Here is a 22,925-nt window from a genome sequence, read left to right on the forward strand (position 1 = left end):
AAAGAAAGGCGATGCAGAGAGTGACAAAAACTTAACTCAAGGGACATGAGACCTTTGGAGTACGTTGTTGTCACCAGGATGTGTGACCTCAGACCTTCAGTACTCTTGGACAGGTGGTCAACATTCGGGGAAGACAAGAAGTAGAAGTACTTTCAAGATGCAGCTCCACTGAGGGCACAGACAGCTTACACTGAGATCAGAGAGCTCAGAATTTCAAAAAGCATCTGAAACAGCTTAGGTTTGGAAAGAAAGCTTTTAGATGTTTTAAAAAAAAAAGATTATTTAAGCATTGTAGTGGGTTTTACGTGACATATATATATTGCTAGCCCTGTGATAAATTGGCAGCTTGCTGAGGGTGTACCCTGCCTTTGTCTCCTTGTGGCAGCTGGGATGGACTAACACCCTTTGCTGCCATCAATTGGATGCAATGTATTCCAATGATTCAATCTGAATGTTTACAAACTCAAAGTATGTAATGAAAGTGTAAGTCATAGGTGTCAAACTCTGGCCCGCGGGCCAAATTTGGCCCGCAGCCTACTTACATTTGGCCCGCGAAGCCACACCAAATTACTATCAGATATTGTTTAGTATTAAGCTTTGCTTGTTCCATATTCAGTTTTTCAGCAAAACGTGTTTGAGTCCATAAGAAAAGATTCATTCTTATATCTGGAGGAATAAATATATTTCAATAAATATTAACGTTAGCCCGCGACTTTGTTCCAGTTTTGAATTTTGGCCCACTGTGTATTTGAGTTTGATACCCCTAGTGTAAGTGATGACCAGTTCACAAATTTAGAAAGCAGATATAAAAAGTAATTGTACAACTTAAACCTGACACATGAGTACAACTTTATGTGATCCGAAAAACAGCAGGTTTGTCACATTTTCATATCTAATTCGGGCATTTTAAGGGAGGCTGGAGACACTGAAAGGCTCCCCTACCTGTCCCTGCTGAATCAAAGCAGAAGCAGAAAGGTTTCTGGGTTGCAGGATCAATTTAACCAGCTAGCCATCCTGTTATGGGAGGAACCAGTTAGAAGCTTTTTTCAAAGCAGCTGAGTAGATTTTATCTCAAGTCAGTGAGTAACAGTAGAGTTTTGCAGAACACTAAGAAAGATTTATTTGATTGTTGATGGTCTCATTGGTCATCATATCCACTGTCCAGAGTCTTAAAACTACAAGAATGTACAAAAACAACAACCCCAAAACCCCTGTTGTTTTATACATTTAAAACTCAAATTCGAATTATAGATTCGACTAGCAGATGAAGACAACAAAAGAAGAAAGGGGCCCTGAAAGACACCAGTGCTGGTGCATGAAGACCGAGAGCCATGGATCATACTCCTCATACTTCATAGAAAGAAGGACAACGACCCTAAACATCAATCATAAATTCAACAGCTACTGAAAGTTAGGGGACCTAGCTGCTATCGGATATTTATATAGAGATCCTCCAGCTTCAAACTGTATTACCCTTCAAGGACCTGCAGTTCAAAAAAGCACCCCTCCGACAGCCAAACCCATCTGTTCTCTGATTGGATTGCTACATTTGTGATTGAAATGACATTGACCAATCAGATAAAAGGAAGAAAAATAAGGTCAAAATTTGTATGTGTAACTTGCAGGAGGTTTTTTTTGGCTAAGTCCACACGCAAATCTTTTTTACACATACAAATCTTTTTTACGCACACACAAATTTTTACACATACGAAACTGATTTACAAGTACAAAATATTTATGACCACATTTTGAGCCCATAGTCCTGGTTATTTACTACAGTATGGTACTGAGGACCACACACCTCCAGCAGGTACAGCAAGTCACTGAATTCACTCTATAGACTTTGCTTTCTTCTCCCAAAATCATTTACAAGAAACAGCACATTTTGTCTTATTAGCAAGCACTGATGCACCGATTAGTATAAATTTCTTTGCGTCCAGTTTCACTTTTTGACTTGTGCACCAGACTCAAATTTATCCGATGTGCAAAGACAGACCCCCCCCCCCCCTCGCCCATCCCCATTTACAAGAAACAGCAACACTTTTTTAGAAGTACAGACACTGCACCACAAAGCAGTTCTTACGTGATGCTTTCGCTGTTTCACATCTGCTGCTTCTTATAGAAAATGTCAGTGCAACAGGATGTAATAAAATGTGTTCACATTTGCATGTCCTCAAGCTGCAACTCTTTGATTATGTTTGATTAATAAACTGAATATTTTCAGTTCTATTTATAATGTGTGAGATCCTGCATCATTAATTTACATCAGTTCTTGCAAAATGTTATCTTATAATCTCAAAACATTTGTAATAAAACATTAAAATTACTTTTATTGAACAATATTCAGGAAAAAAAAGGATTTACTCAAATAGTAGTTAATGCAGAAAGATTCTGATTTCTTTTTTTCTTTTTTTTCTTTTTTTAAGTGACATCAGAAACAGCAGCATGTGACATCACGTGATGGCGGAGCTTCAGTTCATCCTTTGTCATCTTTTTTTTTTTTTTTTAATAGGACAGTGAGAAAGAATGAAAGAAAGAGGGGGAGAGAAAGAAAGAAAACCAAAGGGGAGAAGAGACGGTGAGAAGGGGGGGAAGAGAGAGAGAAAAAAAAAAAAACAACTCCTGGGTCACCTGTATGGAGAAAAAAAACAAACAAACAGAGGAGACAGCAAACAACAAAGAGCAACATAATAATAGAAAAAAAAAAGCACCATCACAATAAACTAGCTAGTCATAGATATCAATAGTTACTAAATAATAGACGATATTGTTCAGCACGCAAGATAGACAGCGCACAGTGTGCTTTGAGGCAGCAGCCAAGAAAGCTTTAGTCCGCGTCTGTGAATACCCATGTGTGCACACCTGTGTGGATCAGCATGCTTGCATTCCAAAGGTTTCTCCATGTAATGATCTGTTAGGGAGTGTGGGGAGCCACAGCCCTGTCCTTTATGGTATCAAGCGGGTATGGAGGAGATCAAAACTCCAGACATCCAGAGGCCCCCAGAACACAAGAGACCAAGGAAGACCCACAGAGGGGCAGCTGCGCCACTGTCCCAGTAAGAGCTAAGGAGAGTCCCAGATGAGGGCTCATTCAGCAGCCGCGGAGCAGAAGCCAGGGGGAGTTGCAGCGATGCGCCCGTGGGCTCCGCCGGCAGCCAGCTGTGCCTGAGTGACCGAGCCCCAGGCCGAGAGGCAGGGGGCACCACACCTCCGAAATGGACCGAGCGAGCCCCAATAAGCGGCCGCCAAGGAGTGAGCCGGTGTGTACCCGGACGCCCACCCCCAGATACAAAGAACCACCAACGCACCGACACCTGAGGGAGTCCGCCACCGGCAGGGGAAGTGGTGGTGGGTGGAGATAGGCCTCCAAACCTTGGAAGGCCCGAGATGTCCCCAGAGAGGTGGCGTCTGATACCCAACCTGACATATAGACACAGACATACAGGCACACACAGACACAAACATCCATTCCCACCCTCATGCTCTCATGTGCACTTCACACTCAACCGACGTGGAGACAAATATAAAGAGACGCTGTATACGCGATCACACTCCCCAAGCGTACTCTACAAACCGGGTCTAGGTACCCCTGCCCCTGGAGGGGGGAACTGCACCCAGACCCAGGTGGTGTTACCCTTTTCCCTGCGGTGGGGAGAGGCAGACCGCCCCGACTCCGCCGCAGCAGGGAGGCCCCAGACCGCAGCCGGACGGCCAACTCCTCCTAGCCCCCCCGCTCCAGCAGGCCGCAGAGAACGGGGGTGAGAGAAGACTCCAAACCTCCCTCCACCCGCTCATAGTGGTGTTGACGCATGTGTGTTCTAAGGTGCAATTAAAACCCAGGAGGGCATGGAGCTACCTGCCAGAGAGCAGCAGGTAAGCGCATAGTCCCTCCTGTTAGCCCTCAATGTCTACATGTATTTAAAATTGAGAGGTGGGCAACGGTGCCAGGGGATTTACTCAAGTAGTTAGTAGTAGTTAATGCAGAAAGATTCTGATTTCTGAGTAACAACTAGCAGGTGAAGACAACAAAAGCAGAAAGGGGCCATGAAAGACACCAATGCTGGTGCAGGAAGGCCAAAGGCCAGAACAAATATGGACCATTGAAATATTCTCCTCGTAGAAAGAAGTATGAGGAGTACAAGTAGGATGGTGTCGATAAAATACAATTACGTAGTGGACAAGCATGGTGCGGACACAGGGAAGAAAACAACCCAATTCTCACAGGTGGGTAAACAGAACACTCAAGAGATCAATTCAAAACAGAATGAAAGAAATGGAAGAAACACCTAAAATAATACATAAAAGGCCATGAAAGGAGGAAGTTCAGGAGGAACAGGGTCAGGTCTGGGGCAAAATGTCGCAACAGAGTAATTGTTGGAGTGAGTTTGATAAAAGTTGTCATTGTTGTGCTTAAAACTGTAAACCTTGTCCTGAACTGCATGTTCAGATATTTTTCTGTTCCTCCCCTACATCTAGGATGGTGGGGGATGCTATTAACTATAGTGTTTAACTGCAGGCACATTGCATGTAAGAGTCTGGTTTCCTTATTTGATAAGGAAAGTTTACTTCCTGCCATTTATGGGCTCACCTATGCTTGTATATGGTGAACCATTTAGAGGAGTTAAGACATATACGGGTGGGGGGAGATGACCTTTTGATAACTAGGGATGTGGTTAAACGACCAGGAAACAGGAAGTCACGTATACAGACACACACACACACACACACACACACACACACACACACACACACACACACATAAACAATCACTCACATGCTCGCACGTGCATATACACACAAACACACAGTGCCTTAGCTTTTACAACGGGGGACTGTGTAATTGTGTTCACTGAACAAAAAGGCTGCAAGGGGAGGCTGGAATTTGGAGTTGTCTGGGATCAAGTGAGGAGCTGGCAGCTCTGGATCCTGACCGGACCGACTTCCCTTGCACAAGTAAAAACCGATTGAGCTCTGATTGTCTTGCTTTGTTCATGGGGATGAGTCTCTGAGCCAGCGAGGCCTGCGAGTGCAGACCTAAAGTAATATTCTGCTTTTCACTTAGAACAACAAAATGCTTTTCAGCCTATTACAAAAATTTCACTCTCAAATTCACAATGTTTTGTTTCATAGATATTATATGCCTAAATCATATAATACAGATTCTCACTTTTTCTTGAGCCACAAAAAAGGCCATCTTCTTCTCTCCCTTTGTCATATTCCATCTTCAACAGTAGATGTAGGGTGGACAAAGACACTTCCATGCTCACAAACCATTTTATTTTTGACAGTGTATTTGTTAGTGTATATGTGTGTGAGGGAGAGCTATAGAGCGGCAATCAGTCCAGGATGTATCCTGCTATTCGCTCTATGACAGCTGAGATAGACGTTCTAATTGGTAGTACTTTCACATATTGTCATAACACTTATTTATTACAACTGGCCAAAAATACTAACGACTGATATTTTTTCTATAATAAATGAATTAAATTATTTCTTTAAACAGTACTTAACTGGTGGCAGTACAGCCATTATGGAGTGATACAGAGGAATGCCCATAGGTTAATGGCAGATTTTGTGGGTAAAAAACAGTCAGCCGATATCTCTCTATATATTCATAAATTAATTCATTTTAAATTACTCATTGTTTTATGTCAACAAGGTGAGCAGGTCTTTGGCTACATACATAAAACACTTGTAGTTGGAACACTGGTGTCCACTGTATTCAACAATGCAGGCTGACATGGTGGTTTCCTGCTCCTATGTATTTTTAAAGGATTTATTCTAATTCGTAATTACACACTAATCTATGACAGACTGCACCTTTAAAATAAAAATGTGTATAACAACACCAATGACAACAAACCCATAAAAATGATGGTTGTGCAAGTGATATGACACTGCAGCAATTTTAGAAACGATTACAAAATTAATGTAAAGGACCAGACCTGAATATAACAACCACAAACTGAAAACGCTGGCAGCAGCCAGTGCTACCTCTCAGCCTCTTAGAATGGCCAAAATGGCCTTAAATAACTAGAAAAATGCCACAATCGCTTCCAGTACGTATACTTCGTTACAGGTGGGCATACTTTCAATGCAACTCCTTTTCACTCAATGTCATTGGATCTAAAAATTGATGACAATAAACAATTTCCATTTCCATTTCTTTTTCTATTTCTATTTGTATATGTAAACTTAAAGTTACATACAAACGAACTGTATTTATATAGTTTGAAGCTCGAAATGCAGTGAAAATTTGGCATGTGAACAGTTGAAGTGAAACACAGAGCAGAGCGCCATCAGTTGGAAACAACAAAAATGAGTAAAGTGTCATAAAGTACAGTAGTAAAACACCACTTCTTCACCTTTGTCCCTCTAAAACAAAAAGACAAATTTCTTCATAGTCAGTCCAAGATTATTTATTAAATTATTACTGATCATTTTGTCCTCAAGTTTGGTTGGTTTCAACAGATCAATAAAATTGGAAACATAATAATAAAAATCCTCTATCAATTATATCTTTACTTCAAGTTCAGCTCAGCATGTAAACATAACTCAGCAACAAAATCCATGTAAGGAATACCTTATTGACAAAGTGAAAACTAAATCAATGATAGAAGGATTACAATAAAATCTGTCAAATGTGTTGTAATTAATATTAATATGCAGAAAACAAATAAACAAGAGCATTAGTTCAATGGGGAAAACAGAAGTCACTGATAATCAAACATAAGTGTCTGTTTCTTTATTTAATGTTACTAATACACATTTTTAACCTGTGTGGAACACAATAAGACCTTGCAGTAAAAAATATAAAAGAACAGTAGCTGGCAGTGTGAGACTATACCAGGGGTTGGCAACCCGTGGCTCCGGAGTCGCATGCGGCTCTTTAGTCTTTATTTTGCGGCTCCGAGTGGTTTGGGAAAATAAATTAGAAGTATTTAGCTGAAGTGTATTTTATTTGTGTTTACTTCTTTTTTCAACTTGTAGTTCTAAATTGGAAGATTATTGTGATTTTGAAATATAAAATTATATCTTATTATTTTTTCATCCCTCAAAACTCACAGTATATCCACCAAACGCCGTGCATTTATCGAGACTTTCAACCACAGATAGGCCAATTAGGGATCTTCGGATCCACATTATGTCAGCAGCCATTCTCCACTGTGAACTATGTTAAAAACAAACACCACTCACACTTCACAGATGACAGCTTACAGTCCTGCGTAAAGATGAAAGTGACTTCGTACAGCCCCGATTTGCAGACGCTGTGCGCAGAGATTCGGGACCAGAAGTCCCCTTGTAAATATATCACGGCAGACCCGACGATGTTTGCATGAACATGCTTTTCAGCATCTCTTTATTGACCGCTTTTCACACACGGTTGCTGTACGCATACAGCCGGCTTACAGCCCGACAACACAACAGCAGAGAGAGCACAGACATTAAGGCAGCGAGGCATAATTGCGGGTCCCGCTCAGGTGCGTCCGCCTCCCCTGCAGCGGCGCTGCAGACGACGCCCCGCCACACACATTAACCTGCTAAAATACATATTTAGGCAGAATTTTGCAAATATCTACTTTTTTTTAGCAGCATAGTGCTTTTTTTTCCAATTATTTTTTAAAAGTCAGGTCAAGGCTCCAAAAGCCCAAAGGTGATATAACAGTTTTTGTTTGCTACATGGATCATTTTAGTTAAAATGTTGGTGACACAATAATTTCATCCTAGTGGCACTGACATATTCATAGGGTTAATTTTTGAGACAAAATATCATGAGGTTGTCATGATTTTGCAAATGTTCCACCTTGTAGTGCAGTTTGCACAATTTTTATTTAAAAATGCACTCACCCTACAAACATTACTGATGAGTCAAGATCTGCACAAATTGACAGAAACGCTGAAGCAGCTCCACATTTTATTCTTATTGTCATGTATGTCCTATTTGTCAGGTGACAGAAGAACCAACACAGAGCTCAGAGAGCAATGGTGACACAAGATCACAGGTGAAATTGGATGATGACTTGTTAGTTCGTGACTGTATTTGAAGCACATGTGTGACTGCATGTATTTGGAATGTCTCACTGTTATTTATCACACAGCAAATTCTGGTCTTTGGAATAAACTCTCAGGGAGTTCAGATTAACTACATTTGAGTGTACATGCGTGACCATCGAATGAACTCTAGTGCAGAGTTAGAGTAACTCTTTTCCGGGAGTTGATTTTTCAACTCTTTATAGGAGTTAAAACTAAACTCTCACGGAGTGAAATTTCTACTACCATATAGAGTAAAATTTAACTCATAACTAGAGTTAAGTTTGATATTAACTCTTTTGTAGTGTTACTCATCAATTGAAAAAAGTTTTAGGTTTTTGGTGCAAATTACTACAAAAACACAATAGTGATTATTATGAATGTATGGATTTTATTTATCAAAAATAACATATTCAAATATGAATGCTGCATGGATTAACATACATTCTGTGTAACAGTACTGTAATACCATAATATCCACCATTATTAGCAGCTAAACAGTTGAGGTCAGAAAGGCCTAACATTGGGCGAAAAGAAAAAAAAAACAGAATTAAAGGAAAAAAATGACTACAGAATAAGCACTTCTTGTAATGCAGTGTTAACGTGAGGAAGACTCTGTAAAGTCTCCATCAAGCCAACAAATTAAGTAATGCAACTCTCTCACAGAACATAAAATTGTGAATCACACCCATATGCCATTTGGGCATCAAAACGTTTGAAATGTCTTACTTTCTCCCTTTCTAGGACCAGTATCTTCTTAAAAATGGTTTCATTTACCTGAAAAGCAGGACACTGATCATGGAAACACGTTTCATGGTTAACATGCATAACAAAAACAGAGAGAGAGCGAGAGAGAGAGAGCAAGTCTTATTACACACTACAGTTGCAGAGCAAACTACATGAAATACTATATTAAATTATTTTTCTCTAATCTGTTTTATCTTCGTGTTTAAGCTTTTTCAAGTAATGGCAACTAAAGAGTCAAGTATAAGTCAATTAAGTACTGTATCTACATTTCTTTCATGTATGCTGTCCAATAGAGGCTGAACCATTTGAAGTCCGGCATCACTTGTGTCACTGCTCTGACTGCTGGTGGTTGTCAAGTGTTCCTCTGACTGTGAGGTGTCCACACTTGAAAAAGACCAGACTTTGAATTTCACTCAACTTTATTTAGACCAACTAGTTTGATAGCTGGTAGGTAGCAGCAGGTAAAAAACCTTTCAACACAAAAATAAAGAACATTTCATTAACCATTCAGATAAATTACACAGAAGACAGATGAAATAACAAAATACACTTCAGTAAAGCCATTTACCATGTAATTAACTGTGTTAATTTAACTGTGGTTCTTAAATAAATATACACAATGTGTCTTCTTTGCATTTAACACTTTTTTATAAACAATTGTATTTTAAAGTATACATTTTAGCGTTCACAAACATTTTAATAGACTTTAACTAAGGATTTTCTTTACAAAGAATTATTTTCTTTAAATCAAAACCAAACATTTATTCACTAGTTTTACAATCCACCCAAGGATTTGGGGTAACTATTTTTTAATATTAATTAACATAAATATGTGGGAACACTAACTGCACAAACAATTTATTCAAACTTAAACATTCATTTTTTGTCAATATAATTAAACTTAAATGCAGCAACTATTTCCCTAAGCGTAAAACATTTGCACAACTGAGCTTCCATAGTCCCAGATACATCTGCAAAAGCAAAATGTGAACTTAAGAGCTTACCGATAGCCTGTCTTGTTCAAAGTCTTCCTCACAGTGGAAAGGTGCTTTGTTTGCCGTCCTCTCAGTATGTTGCACCCGGGTCAAATGACTGCTGCATGCATTTAAAGGTTTACTCGGCACGCCCACCCTTGATTGCTCTAATGTGGCTCACCTGGCAGGGCGGCGCACACCAGGCCGTGCTTAGTTGTTGATTGCACCCAAGGTCTAATCAGCGGCCATGGGTAAGCAGCAGCACCGAACAGGTAGAGGGCAGGAGGAGGAAAAGAGGAATAACAGCCACACCTACTAGGTCAGCGCGACACCTCCCACTCGATCTTTGCTCAGCACTGTCTGGAAAGATCGCACTCAGGTGGGCTGGTCCCTCGCTTGATCTTCCACCGGTAAAAGGACCACAAGACGCCGGATGTCCCGATGTAAGGTGGTGCCCAGCTCAGGACTTGTGGTAGCAGGTTTTGGACTCTTGATCGCAATGCTGGAACTTGGAGTGACCCTCACATGCACATCTCGAACGATCCCTTTAGAATCAGGATTCACGCTGATGACTTTTGCGAGTCTGAACTGCCCTCTAAGGGCATTTTGGTCGCAGAGCCAAACTATGTCTCCAACAGCAATGTTTCTCTCTGCAGTATGCCATTTACTGCGGATGAACAGGTTTGGTCCAGCGAGTTGGCTCCAGGACCTCCAGAAGTTGTTGACTATGGTTTGTATTTCCTTCAGCCTTTTGAAAGGATAATTTGTGAAGTCGACAGTTTTGAAGTCCCCACTTTGTGTGGCTCGACCAAGCAACAGATTATTCGGCGTGATGTAGTCAATGCGATCTTCTCGGCTCTGAATTCTGGCATCAATGGGTCTCTCATTTGCAAGGTTGGCGGCTAGCTGGAGTGCTGTCAGAAACTCACTAAAGGTAAGAGCCTCTGTATTGCCGAGAGTATGGAGGGCTCTCTTGATAACTCTGACAGCAGCTTCGGCGGCCCCATTTCGGTGAGGTGAGTCAGCGGGAAGAATCTTCCATGCCCAGATGGTCTCATTTTTGGCAGAGTATTCTTCAAGCGACTCCTTGTTTTGTCGTCTCAGGTAAGCATACATTTCTTCCAAGACAGGTTTGGCGCCGACAAAGTTTGTGCCAGGATCTGACCAGATTTTCCGGGGATGGCCTCGGACAGAAGTGAACCTCTGGTAGGCAAGCAGGAAGCTCTCTGTTGATAGTGTGCTCGCTAGTTCGACATGAATGGCTCGGCTTGCCATACAGCAAAACACAACTCCCCAAACTTTCATGGTCACTCTTCTCTTGACATCATCCCTCACATGATAGGGTCCAAACAGGTCGACAGATGTGAATTCGAATGGTGCAGCAGGATTTGACCTCTTCAGGTAAGTCTCCCATTACTTGCTTACAGGTTTTTGCCTTTGCCTTCTTGCAGATGATGCACTGGTCAACGACCTTTTGGGCAATAATTCTTCCTCTGACAACCCAAGCCTTCATTCTCATCCGCAGTAAGGTCTCTGCCACTCCGCCATGTCCCTCGCTGTGTGCTTCTCTGGCAAGGAGGGTGGATAGCCAGGCTTGGAATGGTAGAAGGGGAACGGCTTTGCGGTCTTTTTTGAAGGTTTGGATTCTGCCACCACAAACTAGAACTCCACTTGTTTGGTCTCTGTAAACGACTAGTCTGTCTGTTGTGGTGCTTGGGAAGTTGACGCCCTCTTGTGCTGCTAGGCAAAGGTCTCGAAAAGCATCTTGTCTCTCGCAGACTGTGAGGACACCCGAAGATGGTACTACCTCCCACTTTTCTTGGTCTCTGGTCTTTGATCTCATGAACTTTTTGGCAACCCTCCAGACCCACGCCACGGTCCCAATCAGCCTTCTCAGGTTGCTGAATCGCCTTTCGTCGATTAGCTGTTGGGTTGCTACTCCTCGTGGTCTTCTCGACTCTACGTGTGCTGAGTCCTGAGCCGCCTTGATGTGCATTCTGGTAAGGACCGCAACAAAAGTCTTTTTCTGTAGCTTTGTGACCGTTTCTCGAGCTTGGGCAGCGACTTTTCCGGCGGATTTCTTCAGCCACTCATCTTCAGGAAGTTGGAGAAACTTTGGACCCGACTGCCACTCGGAGTCCTCGGTTAGGGCATTCGGACTGGCCCCTCTGGTGAGAATGTCTGCAATGTTTGCTGACCCAGGAATCCACCACCAATCTTGGACATCAGTGCTACTCTGGATTTCACCAACGCGGTTTGCGAAGAAGGTCTGGAAACCGTAGCTCTCATGCTGGATTGCACCGGAGACTTGGCTTAGCAGTTCTCGCCTGGTGAGTGGATCAGGTGTTTGCGCTCTGACTTCTTCTCTGAGCAGGTCTTGACCAAGGCGCATTTTCCTCCTTTTCTTTGAGAAGTTCACTGCGACCATGACATGAAGCTTGTCATCATTGATGGTGTAGCCAAGGCCAAGGGCTTTGTTGTCATCTTCCGTCAGCTGGTTTGGCAGGATCATAGTCTTTGGCTCTGATCGAGGCAACTCTGTCTTTGACTCCTCCCTCCCACTTTGACTGGAGTAGACCCAAGGCTTCATGTAGAATCCTCCAGCTCTCAGGATGTGCTCGATGTTGGCTGTTAGGCGTCTCAAATGGTCGAGGTCATTGTGTGATGTCAGGATGTCATCGACATAAGCATCTTCTTCCAGCACACGTTTCTCCTCTGTGAAGTGACTGAATGAAGGTAGGTTTGCAGTTTCTCTCATGGCGACTTGGGCTATGCAACCAGCAGGTTTGTCTCCAATGTTGACTCTTGTTATGGCATAGTCTTCTATGTCTGCATCTTCTGTGTCACGCCACAAGAATCTGTGCAAGTGGACTTCTCGATCTTCCAGCCAGACGGAGTTGTACATCTTGCGGACGTCACCAAGGGCGGCGTAGACACCAGCTCGGAACCTCAGCAGGACAGCTCTTATCGGGTTCAGGACATCAGGACCTTTGATGAGGATGTCATTCAGGCTGAGGCCTCTGTACTTCTGGCTGCTGTTCCACACCAACCTCACTGGGGTAGAGACAGAGTGTGGATTTGGCGCGATGAGGTGGCTTATATACCATACTGGCCCAGTCCAACTCTGCAGGACTTCTTTGGACAGCTTCACTGCAGCTCTGCGGTTTACCATCTCATGAACTTGTGCAGCATAGGCCTTCTTCCATTCAGGTTCTTTAGATAGTGTTACGTCTGGTTCGGTTTGGGTAAGAAGGAAAAACAGCCGAGTCCGTGTAGGTGACAAACATAGTGATTTTATTGCACACTTCTAAGACAGAAGCATGGGAAGACAAGCGTACAGCCACAGATCTCCAAAGAGTGGACCGCTCCCCATCCTTATATAACCCATGATCCCATGATGACGTAACACAGTCAGACCTTACTGGAAATGATAACAGTTTTGGGCCTGTTCAGAGAGTTTACCTAATATGGACATCAACTGCTAGTTGTTAGAGAAAACAAGTGTGTATTACATTCGTGCCTTTTGTGAAAGTATATCTGTCAGAAAACTGTCCTCAGACAACCCTCCTATTCTTACTAAGGGTGTGTGTACACATTCATGTGTTGTATAAGAGCGTGCATGTACTTTCAAGGCCTGTGTACGTGCAGAACTGAACATAGAACCAAGGCAGGGTCCAGCAGGCCCCACAGGCTTCTGAGTGATTACAGAACTGTGAAACAGCTTTAAGCAAATAACATGAATAGTACAGAACAACAATAGACTGATTAGAGTACTGATAATCTGTGTAGATTAATGTTAACCTAGATATGGTTCAAAGATTATTCTGTCAACTGGTTCAACAATGGTAAATGATTAATGATTGATACTTCTGATTATAACTGTGATCATAAGAATACAAAATAAAATATCTCCTGGTCACAATAGCTTCATCTCGGTTCTGATGAATGTTGCTTCTACTGCTTTCCTGTTATTTGGCAAGGTTGCTGGATCTTCTACCCATGGGTATTTAGCATGCCAATGCGGTTCACTGTTGTGGGCATCTCCAGTTGAGTAAGTCAGGCCATTCCTCACGATCTCCATCTCCCTCTCTTCTGCAAGCGTCATTTCTTTACCCCCTGGCTGGCAGCTCCCACAACGACACCCTCCACATCTCGGCTGGCAAGCGGCTCCGATGCTTTCCCACCTCCACCACTTCAGAAAGTCTCTGCTGCTGGTAGCTGTGGTGGATAGAGTCTCAGGGTGATCAGGGTGCTGACAGGAAGCTAGGTCTTTAGTGAACTCTTGGTACTTGAGTGCAGCAGCTCTCATTGATCTTGCGAAGTGAGTTTTGGAGGTGTGGGCCATCAAAGTGACTTCCTCAAAGAGGTCTGGATGCGTGCCCCCGATTGTTTTGCCAAGTGGACCGTCCCAGAGAACCAGGTCACCGATGGAACGGATCTTTTGGGGCACCAGCTGGCCTTCTTTATGGCTGATTAGAAGCTGGATCTCTCTGGGTCTGATGAGGTCTTGGAGAGGGATGTCAGGGAAGATCTTTTGTAGCTTCTGAGGTGGAACATGTCTTTCCACTTCAGCAATCTTGTCAAGACCATAGCAGACTAACTGGTGAGGCTTTAAAGTTCCTTTTGAGGTGTTGACACGGATCTTGAGAAGGTAGCGCTTGGTTGCCACAGACACCTTCATACCTCCGATACCCTGGATGACAAGCATGACGTCTTCACTGCGAAGGTTGAGCTTACTTGCGGCTTTATGGGTTATGTAGTTTGTGTCAGATGCTAGATCAATTAGTGTCCCAATTCTCTGCCCATCATTGGCGATGACGTCAAGGAGCATCAGGATCACAGGGTACTCTTTTAGACCAGTCTCCTCCAGTAGACCTCTCTCTGCTTCCATGGAGTTGAAGGCTCGTGATGAGACGTTGCAGAAAGCTTTCCGACACTCCTGCGCTAGCTCTGGCGATAGTTTAGAGATGAACTCTTCTTGAACCTCTGTATACCTCCTCCCCTCAGCTCTCGCCGGACCAGACTTGGGCCTTTGTGATAAGGGTCGTGGCAAGGGACAAAGAAGGTAATGATGCTGGTCTTTGCACTCTGGTTTTCCACACAGGTAAGTAGTCTTTCTGCAGGGTTCATCGTGGATCTCGAGGCATCTCTTGCAGGCTCCAAGTTGCCGCACTGCATCTTTTTTCTCCTGTAACTTTGCATTGGTTCTGAACCGCCTGCAGATGTAGAGCTTTCTCTTGTGCTTCGGGTCCCCACAGATGATGCAGCCTGCTGGATCAGTACTAGATTTAACTGACTTGGTACGGGCGTACTTTACTGGGAACTTTATTCTCTCCTTGGCAGGGTCGATGTCTCTCAGCTGGTCTAACTGCTCGTAGATGGACTCTTGAGATTGGAGGTATGCGAGCAGCTTGTCAAACCGGTTCTGATGAGTCACAGCATTCTTTGGATCAGCAGCGTGGGTAAGCCAGTCTTTCTTTAGGGACTCAGGCAGCTTGCTTTCAATAGACTTTATTACTAAGAGGTTCTTTATGGCATTTGCTTCATCCAGCTCACTCAAATCATAGAGGGCCTTTTCAACTGCGTGGATAAGCTCTATAATTCTTCTAGGCTGGTTGCTACGGACAGGAGGGATAGCTTGAAGCTCCTCAATGATTTCAATGGCGATGGTGGCTTGATTTCCATAGCGGTTCTCGAGGACTCTGAAGATCTCATCGGCTGAGGTGTATGTGGACAGGCGCAGATCTTTGGCCACTTTATCATCGAGGCTATCAAGAAGTTGGAATTTCTTCACTTCCACGGACCCGGTTGGTTCACCTTGCTTTTGCAGAGCCTCCCATTCCTTCCGCCATCTGTAGAACTCACGCTGGCTGCCGGTGAACTTTGGTAAAGCTGTGGCTTTCAATTTTATGGCTGCGACCGAGGCTGCGTTGCGGACTGTGACAACTGCTTGGTCGGCATCTCTTTTAATTCTCTCTGCTTTGATAACAGCGGCCTTCCCTGACACCAGCTTTGGAAGGCAGGTTTGGAGCTCCATCAGTCGACGATCACAATCTCGCCTCTCAGCAGGTGGAGCCCAGCGGTTCCATGTCTGATGTGCCTGCTTAGCTTTCTTCACCAGTTCTTCTAGATGGTGGAGCATAAAATCATATGCCTCCAGCGGTGTATCAGGCTGAGTGGATGTGACGTTCTCACACGCCATTTCTGCTGATTTTAGAGCAAGGGTCAGTTCTTTTTCACCATATGATGTCCACAGTGTCTCTCTGATCAGGTGCTTCACCTCCTTCAACTTCTGCTCACATTCTTTCTCCGTTTTTTCGACGTCTGCTCTCTGTTGGCCCATCAGCTCCGGTGTGCCCTCTGCTTCACACTGCGTGATGTAGGCGGCCTCAAGCTCCTCGTTCGCGTCAATCACTTTGGAGCCCTCTACTGTGAGTCTCTTGAAGGAATCCTGCAGCTCCTCTACAGACATATCCATGTGGGTCCTTATTATATGGTTGGTGAGTCTGGAAAACAGTCTCTTTGCAGTGGTTCGCTCTATTTTCAGCTCTTCGAGTGACTTGGACTCAGCCATGCTGTTTTCTCGGTTATTGATTGGACAGGCAAACGGTGTGCAATTTCCTCCAGGCCCCCAGGTGGAGTCTTCTCCGTCTTTGTGGTGAGCTTTTGTGGAGTCTTCACTGGTCAAGGCCGGTTTCTCTACTGGCCAGGCCGGTTTTTTACTGTCAAGTGTTCCTCTGACTGTGAGGTGTCCACACTTGAAAAAGACCAGACTTTGAATTTCACTCAACTTTATTTAGACCAACTAGTTTGATAGCTGGTAGGTAGCAGCAGGTAAAAAACCTTTCAACACAAAAATAAAGAACATTTCATTAACCATTCAGATAAATTACACAGAAGACAGATGAAATAACAAAATACACTTCAGTAAAGCCATTTACCATGTAATTAACTGTGTTAATTTAACTGTGGTTCTTAAATAAATATACACAATGTGTCTTCTTTGCATTTAACACTTTTTTATAAACAATTGTATTTTAAAGTATACATTTTAGCGTTCACAAACATTTTAATAGACTTTAACTAAGGATTTTCTTTACAAAGAATTATTTTCTTTAAATCAAAACCAAACATTTATTCACTAGTTTTACAATCCACCCAAGGATTTGGGGTAACTATTTTTTAATATTAATTAACATAAATATGTGGGAACACTAACTGCACAAACAATTTATTCAAACTTAAACATTCATTTTTTGTCAATATAATTAAACTTAAATGCAGCAACTATTTCCCTAAGCGTAAAACATTTGCACAACTGAGCTTCCATAGTCCCAGATACATCTGCAAAAGCAAAATGTGAACTTAAGAGCTTACCGATAGCCTGTCTTGTTCAAAGTCTTCCTCACAGTGGAAAGGTGCTTTGTTTGCCGTCCTCTCAGTATGTTGCACCCGGGTCAAATGACTGCTGCATGCATTTAAAGGTTTACTCGGCACGCCCACCCTTGATTGCTCTAATGTGGCTCACCTGGCAGGGCGGCGCACACCAGGCCGTGCTTAGTTGTTGATTGCACCCAAGGTCTAATCAGCGGCCATGGGTAAGCAGCAGCACCGAACAGGTAGAGGGCAGGAGGAGGAAAAGAGGAATAACAGCCACACCTACTAGGTCAGCGCGACAGTGGTTGAGACAGACAATGTATCTGTTAGACTTGGAGAGGAGGGCTCTTCCACATGTTGCTTCAGGACAGTCAAATCTGAGGGTGACAAATAAAAATATTAGAATACAAGGTATATACAATCAAAAACACAACACAACAAAGATACCATTTATGCACACAGGGCCAGTAAATTGCACGGTTTGATTAAATTATACTTTCTCCCAGGAGAACAGATGGTTATTTTGTATTTTATTATGGTAATATACAATTTACATACCACAAGGTGTGAGTGTCACATAGTGTGTTAGGTCTGAGCAGTCACGCAGCTTCTTGGATGATTGTGTTTCCAGGATGTCTGAAATGCATGTGATAAATCCAACTTACTGTTGAGCCATGAAAACAGCATTTTGTGATTGTTACCACAGGATATTAGACAAATTAAAAATGTTTATTTAAGAGTAACTGTACAAATCAAATCCTTCAAAATCTATCAGAGCATATATTTACTTACCTTCAGCTGTATAGATGACAAAACACACCTCTTTGACTGCTGCAAGTTCAGGAAAGATATCCTCATCCACCTCTATACCCTGCTCATCCGTGACTTTCAGTGCTGCATTTTCTGGTATGAGAAACTTCTGCTGCACTGAAGTAAAATCATCACTTAGTTAATAACAACATTATCATTTCTTCTTTAATGACTTAGTACAAACCATAACTTACCTGCTCTCACAAAATCTGTGAAGCTGACTTCTTCCAATTTTGCATATTTCTTTGTCTCTCTGTGTTTTACTTTTATCAACATCTTGGCCACCTACGGAAAAAAATACCTTTACTACTATGAAACACAACACAAGAAGAAGAGGTTGTTTATGGTAACTCTATGTAAACTGTGTATAACTTAATCAACGAACACTGTCTTACATTGAGTTAGCCTGTCCACACTAAATATTGCTTAAAATCTATTTAGCTAGGCTGGTTTAGCAGACAATGTGACTGCATGTTTGCTGTGTCCTTGTCTTTACAGTTCTGGAGACAGGGTTGTGTGCATGTCTCAGTGTGCAGCAGGACTAACTAACTGATGTTAATGGTACCTCAACATCTCATCAGTGCAGGCTGCACCTCTCTTTGGTTAAATACGGCCATTACATGTGTGTGTCGACTTTTTATACCAGAATGGGGTGAGAGGCAGAGAGACACAGACGAGGGACAGGACACCGTGGACCACAGACTGACACGAAGTAACACAGACGAACCGGCAACAGGCAGGAGAACACACAGGGCTTAAATACACACACCAGTAATCAGGGGATGAGGGACAGGAGGGCAACACAGCTGGGAGAAATCAGAGCTGACGGGACAGGGGAAATGTAAACTGAACACACTCACATCAGACAGAGACCTTCACAATAAAACAGGAAACTCAGACACGGGGAACCAAACAAGACACAGATCTAAACAGACAGCTTCACAAACAGATGGGGTGACACCATAGACAGACAGAGACACAGACTCAAAGGCAGACCGAATATAACACATAGAACTCAAACAATAATAATAATCATTATCATAATAACCTAGAAAATGATAACTAAAAGCGCTGGGTCACCGACCCAGGACCATGACATAGACCTCACAACAGCAGACACTTGCTTGTCAAATTTAAACGAGCTATCCAGTAATATGCCCAAACTACTGGCATAATCAGAAGGGGAGCTAGCAAAAAGGCATCAGAGCAGCACACAATTGGTCGCGGGGGATGTTACTATCGAACACCACGATCTCTGTTTTCTTTTCGTTCAGGACAAGAGAATTACTCTTGAACCAATCTTTAACCTCACGCATGCATTCACGAAAATAGTGAAAAGACATAGCAAGATCATCAGTAATCTCAAAATAAATCTGTATATCATCAGCATAGCAATGAAAGGCAATTTTATACTTCTCAAAAATTGCTCCAAGAGGGAGCAGATATAGTGAGAAGAGAATAGGTCCTAATACAGATCCTTGAGGCATACCACAGCGTACAGGTACCGAGGAAGATGAGAAGTTGCCCAAATTAACCAAGAAAGACCTGTCAGCAAGATAAGATTTAAACCAGTTGAGGGCAGTGCCTCTTATACCCACAGTATGCTCAAGTCTTAGTAGAAGAATGTTATGATCGACCATATCAAAAGCAGAGGAAAGGTCCAATAAAACCAGGACCACAGAGCGTCCAGAGTCAGTGCTTACAAGAAGGTCATTAAGAACTCTAAGCAAAGCCATTTCAGTGCTGTGCCGTGGCTTAAAGGCAGACTGAAATTTCTCTGCAATGTTGTTCGCGTCTAAATACACCTGAAGCTGCGAAAGAACTAGTCGCTCCAGGCAGAAACGGAAACTTAGAGAATGGTCTATAGTTCAAAAGATCATAACAATCAAGATTCTTTTTTTTAGAATAGGCTGGATTACAGCATGCTTAAAGGCCAGTGGGACAGATCCAGAGAGTAGAGAAAAATTCATTAAGAACAGAATGCTCGGTCCAATTACATCAAAGCAGCCCTTAACAATGCGTGATGGGAGAATATCAAACACAGCATTGGTGTTTTTCAGTTGATTAACCAGCTGCTTCAGAGTCGGAAGTAACACGGGCTCAAATTGATGAAAAGTTGACTTACACTCAGAAGAAAAGACGGGATAAGAGGCAGACGAAGAGGAACGCTTAAGGGATGAAACCTTATCTAAAAAAAGAATTTGAAAGCGCTCACAAAGAGCTTGTGAATACAGTAAAGGCATATTAGGACAGGGATTAACAACAGAATTAAAATTTTTAAATAGCATATGGAGGTTGTGACCATTAGCCAGAATGACTTTGGAAAGAAAAGATGCCTTAGCCATTCTAGCAGCAGTTTGAAACTGTGAGCGGCTAGTCCGTAACTTGTCATAAGAAACCTGAAGCTTATCTTTTTACCACTTCCTCTCATCACGGCGACAAACACGTCGTAATGCACGCATAGTATCATTTAGCCAGCAAAGAGAGTAGGTTCTAGAGCACTTCATTTTGATGGGAGCAACAGAATCAAGAATAGAAGAACAAAAAGATAACAGGATATTGTGTGATTCTTACTCTGAATCTGAATAAGTACGCGGGACCACTGTGTGCGGTAAGACCATCTCTTTTACTTCCTGTATTACCATCTACCGGCATGCATTGCCAGTGCGTAACACGTAATTACACAATCAAACAGTGAACACATACTGCCCATACAACAAATGTACCAGAGACAATTATGAATACACCACAGATATTAGCACAACCATCAATCGAGCAGAAAGAACAGTCGTCAGGTACAGCCAAATCAGGGGTAGATGAAAATAATGATAACAAAATATCAGCATAACCATCAGATCAGCGAACTGAGCAGCAGTCAGGAATCATAAACGCCAAATCTAAAAAAAACAGAAAACTTTGACACAGCTTCAGAGCTGAGTACGCGTAGTGGACAAGAAAGAGCTTCAGACTGCGGTTCAGCAGCAGATAAGCCAATATCAAAGGAAATAGGAAAATGATCTGAAATCCCAGCGTCATTTATATCCTTAATACAGATAGGCCATACGTAAAGACCAAGTCCAAAATATGGCCTTTAATGTGGGTTGGTTCATTTACCCACTGAAGGAGGTTAAAAGAGTCCATTAAAGCAAGAAAGTCTTTAGCAAGAATAAGAACAGAATCATATTTAAAAAGAACAGAACCCAAGAAGTCGGCAAAGTCCGAGATAAAACACTTGTTATATTTGGGCCAACACACACAAAGTGGTCGTGGAAGCAGTCATCTCCAATAACTGAACTTCAAAACTAGCAAAGTTAGGCGAGGAAAGTTGCCGAACATTATATACGTTTTTAAAAACCGAGGCTAAACCACCTCCCCTACCAGAAAGCCTCGGTGAACTAAAAAAGGCACAGTCCAAAGGAAGAAGTTCAGAGAAAGGAATGAGCTCACCAGGGCGAATCCAGGTTTCTGTAAGGAATAAAACATCAAGGCCGCTAGTAGAGACGAAGTCATTTAAAACAAAGGTCTTATTTACCAGCGACCTGACATTAAGCAGTGCCATCCGTGGCCAGTACAATGTGCTAGGATTTAAAGGTCCACATCTCACTATGTTGATGTGGGACTGTGAAAGCAGTATGCCAACATAGGAGAGTTGTCTCGCGTGTGTTAAGAAAGGCAAATGTGCTTGTAGCAGTATAGAAGTTACTGCATGTGGTACTCTAACAGTCAGAGTGTGTCCAAAAACTATGTCAGCAGATTTTTGCACTGCCTCTGCAGCTGCTGCACATGCTTGTACACACGTGGGCATTCCTGAGGCCACTGTATCGAGTTTGCTTGAATAGAAAGCTAGTGGCCTGTGTTTTTCTCCAAATGATTGCGTCAATACTGCTTTCATGTGTTCCGTCTACATTTAAGTAGAATGGTTTGTCATAATCTGGCAATGCAAGCACAACGTTAGTTTGGAGCATGAGTTTTAGTTTAGTAAATGCTCCTTCGGCTTCTGGTGTCCACTGTATTTTATCTTTTAAAGCAAGATCTTTTCCATAGATTAGGTTTTTACAGTGGTTGTACCTGTGCCGCATATTCTGGAATCCACGCCCTGCAGAAGTTACATAACCCGAGAAAACTCATCATCTGTTGCTTAGTTTGTGGCTGTGGTGCAGCCACAAACATGGCCTCTTCTTTTTTGTTTAGTAGTTTTTTCCCTGCACCTGAGAGGGTGTGGCCTAAGTATGTTACTTCAGGTCTCCATAATTGGAGTTTATTCAGAGACATTTTGTGGCCTTTTTCTGCTAAGTGATGTAACACCGCCATAGTATTTTGTTTACACTCTTCCTCTGTGTGGCCAGTCACTAAAATGTCATCTACGTAAAGTAGAAACTGCCCTCCTGCTGGCAGGAGGCAGGACATCATTGATTTCTTTAAAGCTTCAGCATAGAGAGTGGGGCTGTTTTGAAACCCCTGAGGTAACCTAGTATAGGTGTATCTCTGTCCCTCAAATGTGAAGCCAAACAGATGGTGTGAGTCAGGATGTAAAGGCACTGAGAAAAAGGCATTTGATAAATCTATCACTGAGAACCATTGTTCTTTTGGTGTGACTTGATTCAGTATAGTGTGAGGATTTGCTACTACTGGTGGTATCATTTCAGTAATTTAATTTATTGCTCGCAGATCATGTACCAAACGATACTTTCCAGTATTAGCTTTCTTTACTGAGAAGATTGGAGTATTGCAGGTAGCAGAAATCATCAGAAATCAGTGCTGGATCCTAGAACAGAGTCACAGATAACAGTTCTGATGTTTCTGCCCCGGCTACGAAGGACCAAAATAAATGTCAAGAGATTTATTCTAAAAGACACTTCTTCAGCTGAGAGTCAGAGAGTGGAGACACACACGCTGAAGTTTTTACTTGCAATGGTGATCACAGAACGCTCACACCAGAGTGGGATCCCTGTGATGTGCGCTCTGTTCTTGCACTTGTCTTTATTT

General features: G+C 42.6%; 3 protein-coding genes across 3 annotated transcripts in view; all 3 read right to left on the reverse strand.

Annotated features, from left to right (window-relative positions):
- Window positions 1-8,052: 8,052 nt before the first annotated feature.
- LOC146554073 (uncharacterized) overlaps window positions 8,053-22,925 on the reverse strand; it is a 33,520-nt gene continuing 18,647 nt past the window's right edge. Inside the window, exons 7-11 of the mRNA XM_085255191.1 lie at window positions 18,134-18,224; window positions 17,922-18,056; window positions 17,688-17,765; window positions 17,425-17,506; window positions 8,053-9,117 (exon numbers count right to left, since the gene is read on the reverse strand). Coding sequence (XP_085111317.1) covers window positions 9,024-9,117; window positions 17,425-17,506; window positions 17,688-17,765; window positions 17,922-18,056; window positions 18,134-18,224 — 480 coding nt within the window. The 3' untranslated portion in view covers window positions 8,053-9,023. The remainder of the gene's footprint in view (window positions 9,118-17,424; window positions 17,507-17,687; window positions 17,766-17,921; window positions 18,057-18,133; window positions 18,225-22,925) is intronic.
- LOC146554074 (uncharacterized) lies at window positions 9,103-12,924 on the reverse strand. Its single transcript, XM_085255185.1, has 2 exons — window positions 9,783-12,924; window positions 9,103-9,248 (listed from the first exon to the last, which is right to left on the reverse strand). The coding sequence occupies exon 1, from the start codon at window positions 12,922-12,924 to the stop codon at window positions 11,077-11,079; it is 1,848 nt and encodes a 615-aa protein (XP_085111311.1). The 3' UTR covers window positions 9,103-9,248; window positions 9,783-11,076.
- LOC146554075 (uncharacterized) lies at window positions 13,026-17,262 on the reverse strand. The gene is made up of 2 exons (XM_085255184.1): window positions 17,130-17,262; window positions 13,026-16,595 (listed from the first exon to the last, which is right to left on the reverse strand). The coding sequence occupies exon 2, from the start codon at window positions 16,324-16,326 to the stop codon at window positions 13,669-13,671; it is 2,658 nt and encodes an 885-aa protein (XP_085111310.1). The 5' UTR covers window positions 16,327-16,595; window positions 17,130-17,262; the 3' UTR covers window positions 13,026-13,668.

Source organism: Mchenga conophoros, linkage group LG18 (genome assembly GCF_057382185.1).
Source record: "Mchenga conophoros isolate Kocher_MC1m ecotype Shallow Benthic linkage group LG18, M_conophoros_male_GT1.1, whole genome shotgun sequence".
NCBI lineage: Eukaryota > Metazoa > Chordata > Actinopteri > Cichliformes > Cichlidae > Mchenga > Mchenga conophoros.